Source organism: Liolophura sinensis, chromosome 12, assembly GCF_032854445.1.
Source record: "Liolophura sinensis isolate JHLJ2023 chromosome 12, CUHK_Ljap_v2, whole genome shotgun sequence".
Classification (NCBI taxonomy): Eukaryota; Metazoa; Mollusca; class Polyplacophora; order Chitonida; family Chitonidae; genus Liolophura; species Liolophura sinensis.
Window position 1 is genome coordinate 14,747,648 of NC_088306.1, and position 4,047 is coordinate 14,751,694.

Here is a 4,047-nt window from a genome sequence, read left to right on the forward strand (position 1 = left end):
ACAGGCTGTTATATTAGTCCCAGGTTGTATGTATAGTTCCTGCAGATCATGTGGAAAAGCCAAAAGAGCTGAAGTAACAGAATGTGTAAATACAAGTTCACAGATATATTTGTCGTTAATACGCAAAAAAAGGAGTACCGATACATGCATAAAATGAAAAACTACCGATGAGTAAATTAATCATGCTTCAAAATCTCTTGCAAGCTAGAACTTAACAACTGAATCATAAAAGTATTACATAATGAGAGTACATGTATCAGTAGATTTATCAAGACATGCGTGTATATTACTTGGTTTATTCTTCAAATATGAAGTACTGGTACGTAAGAAATCTGTCTCTTGTTTCACTCGTGTAAAAGGCGGAGTCCACATGCAGTTAAATTAATACCGTGCTGTCGTTCGATTGGCCGCTTTTAGGAGATATGTTAAGTTAAATCATAGTAAACAAAGGTTATGACAACGAGACAGATGACTTTTAATTTTCAGCTGAATACAAGAGACTTTTGGGTGAAACAACGCTTAGAGATGTTGAAATGAAAACCGGTTTTCCAAGCTACTGGAGAAAACCTCGAGCTTCGAGGATTGTAAAATTTCGAAGGAATCATAAAGTGCGCCTTTAGTTGACCAATCGATGGACAGAAAATTAGCCAATGAAAGAAGAGAAATTCGGACCAATGACAAGCCTAGGCGGAAAATTTTCGACCAATCAATAGCAAGTCAGTTGACAAAGGAAGTGCGTGTATAAAGTCGGCGCGCATTTGAAATTTACATTATCCTTCTTCAGTCCACTAGACGAGAGATCGAGAAACAGCGAAAATGGCCCGTACCAAGCAGACAGCCCGTAAATCTACCGGAGGAAAGGCACCCCGTAAGCAGCTAGCCACTAAGGCCGCTAGAAAGAGCGCCCCAGCCACCGGAGGTGTGAAGAAACCCCACAGATACAGGCCTGGAACAGTTGCTCTCCGTGAGATCCGCCGTTACCAGAAATCCACTGAGCTTCTCATCAGGAAGTTGCCCTTCCAGAGGTTAGTTCGTGAAATCGCCCAGGATTTCAAAACTGATCTGCGATTCCAGAGCTCAGCCGTCATGGCTCTTCAGGAGGCTAGCGAATCTTATCTGGTTGGTCTGTTTGAGGACACCAACTTGTGCGCCATCCACGCCAAGAGAGTGACCATCATGCCCAAAGACATCCAGCTGGCCAGACGTATCCGCGGAGAGAGAGCTTAAACAACGACTTGAACACCGATCAAGTCTATTCCAACGGCCCTTTTCAGGGCCAACAATTCTCCCGAAAGAGTACTTATAATCTAAGCACAAACCAGGTAAATATGTCTGTATACAATACATTCGAAAAACTACATCGGTAGAACTTAAGAACACTAAATAGGGATAAAACAAAGATCCCAGAATACATTTTCTGAGAACTAGTACTCGGATGAGAATTTTTCAGTGGATGGTTAAACCAAAAGGAAGTGCTTAGTTAATAGTCTACATGTATATCTATCGACAAACTTGGCATTACCATTCCCTGCCTCACTTCGGCACTATGCTATAGTTGTTATGCTGTAACCTGTTTGCACCTGAGATAGACGTCTTTGTGAACTAAGAACCCAGCCAATATGAGATGGCTTTGACCAAACAATAGAGCTAACGTCTTCAGGATTGCAAAATACATAGTTCAGGAACAGTGACGGATATAATGAAAAAAAAAACGACCATTTTAAACAACCCCTCTGATTTAATAATTTCTATATCTTGCACGCATATAATAACAGAATAAACTGTACACATTTAGTTGCTTAGCTGGTGATCATATAATATCAGTATTTCTATTTACAATCTGTACATGCAGTAATAACTGTATCAAGATGACCAACAAATTTTTGTGTTCAAACTTGGAAAATGGAGAAAGTGACAATGTTCCATGAACAAATTATCTCCTATGCTTTCTGAGAGCTAAATGTCAGGCCCAAGTTTTATGAAGATGTCTTACATGGACGATAATCACACAAAAAGGACAATGGTACAGTAAGAGTGTACACAATATGGTAGACAAATGTACAACAAAAAAAAGATGTCCTACAACCCTTTCTGACCTCTGTAACTTTTATGTACACTGTTGCATTTTCACTCCTTGCATATTTTGAAAGAGAACATAAATAAGTTACCTACAAAGTACACAATGTACATCTTGAAATTCTAAAACATCACCTAACAAACACTGCTGTTACAAACTGTGGTACATGTAATACATTAAAATTTGGGGTTGAAATCTGTCATCCTATCTCTGATTTTCATCAAAGATGTTACTCACACCAGTTCAAGTTGTAGTTTATGGGTAAGAATAAATCTTATTTGATTTGAACCTCTCCTGATTTGTCAATACTATGGGTTTGAAGTGAGAGGGTCTCTCCCCTGGTTTTACATCAGCAATTATGTCAAAGTACATGGTAATGAGAGACTTTCACCACATGAAAACCATCAAAGGTATGGTTTGAATCCTCATTCAAAACAATAATCTGAACCTTTTTGTACATGAGAACAACGCTAGTTTCTTTGTGTTGACCAATACAAATGTTCTGAAAGAAAATTATAATATAAACATAAAGACTACATTTGCCACCTGTTCGTATTATATCTCCACTGTACTGTACTATTCTTGTAAATATTCTACCAATACTATAATTTTCTCTCCCTTTCATCTTGAACTAGCTACAGATCTCTTAAAATATAAATAATCCTATAAAACTCAAAACAGCAACAATCCCCTAAATGTGTGCTGTCAACATTTCCCTATATATTAACCCATCTTTTTTACATTTATAAATGATTAGTATCTTTACACATACTTCACCAACTTTAGGGAAATACAAAGGACTGCACATGGTGCCTTAAAGAACTATTTTACTGTCAAGACTTGCATGTCTAAACGCTAAGTTAAATGATAAGGATTGAGGTAATCAGAATTACTTTCTTAAGTTGTTAAAAGATGCATTGCATTAAAGCTGTTGTTAACTTAGGAGGATGGTACGGAATGGAAAGCTTTGTCCTTTCCAATTTTGCCTGGTGTGACTTCATGCAAGAACATTTGACGTCGCCCATCACTGACGTTTGGCCACAAATAATGTACTTTCAAACGTACATGACATCAGTCCAGCATAACTGCCATACTTGACGTCATCCCAGCATGATTCATTGTCACATCAGGAATATTATCACGCCACATTACAGAAACCGCCAAGAATTTAGTTTTTGATGACTATTCACTAGGGGTTAATTTGTGTTATTCATCATAAATTGTTTGAAATGTGGTGCTATCTCTATTCCATAATGTATCTCTCTTATCAGTTTAATATTTTCACCTGGTCTTTCTTGAGACTGAAGCGTTTTAACTTAACAGTTATGTTAATGCCAGAGAACTTCAATAACGTGACTTGTATATATCTGAAATTAATATGAAGTCGCTTTGCATGCTGTAGGCTTAAAGTGCACATAAAGTCTGCCACTATACATACATAGAAAATGATATAGGACACAGTTATCACAGAAAAATTTGTAAAAAATTCTGTAAAGTTTTGAAGGCCGAAAAGATGAAGTTCAGCATTGGGATATGGCACTCAGATTAGCCATGTTGTAGAGGCCCTTATGAACTTGGCCAATCACTAACATTGAAAGCATTACGTGATAATTGGCTGTCACATCAAGAAAACTATGTGACAGCCAATTGCTCCGATGTTGTTTCTTGTAGTGGATAAACAGATATCGATGCAATAAATTGGATTTTGTGATTAATTTACCTGTTAAACTGATGCATTTGGAACCAGACATTTATGTGCTGGAAACTGAGATTGGCTGCCTATGTCACAAATGCGTACGTGTGGGAACTGAGCTATGCCGCTAGCTGGTGCAAATAAACCAGATTAAATGCCCCCACTGCATTTACACGGGCAAACAGCTTAACTTTGCCCGTGTGAACTGGGTACTAGATGACATTTGTTGTCACACAGTCACAGTTATGCAGACCTATGTCAAGACCCAAACCCTAGG

General features: G+C 38.0%; 1 protein-coding gene across 1 annotated transcript; it reads left to right on the forward strand.

The window, feature by feature from the left end:
• The first annotated feature begins 790 nt into the window (after positions 1-790).
• Positions 791-1,242, forward strand: LOC135479002 (histone H3). Its single transcript, XM_064758701.1, has one exon. It carries the CDS (start codon positions 817-819, stop codon positions 1,225-1,227), a length of 411 nt encoding a protein of 136 aa, XP_064614771.1. The 5' UTR covers positions 791-816; the 3' UTR covers positions 1,228-1,242.
• Positions 1,243-4,047: the final 2,805 nt, after the last annotated feature.

What these genes read in the sequence shown, in the direction of transcription:
- LOC135479002 (XM_064758701.1), top strand. Translation starts at nt 817, where the DNA reads ATGGCCCGTACCAAGCAGACAGCCCGTAAATCTACCGGAGGAAAGGCA.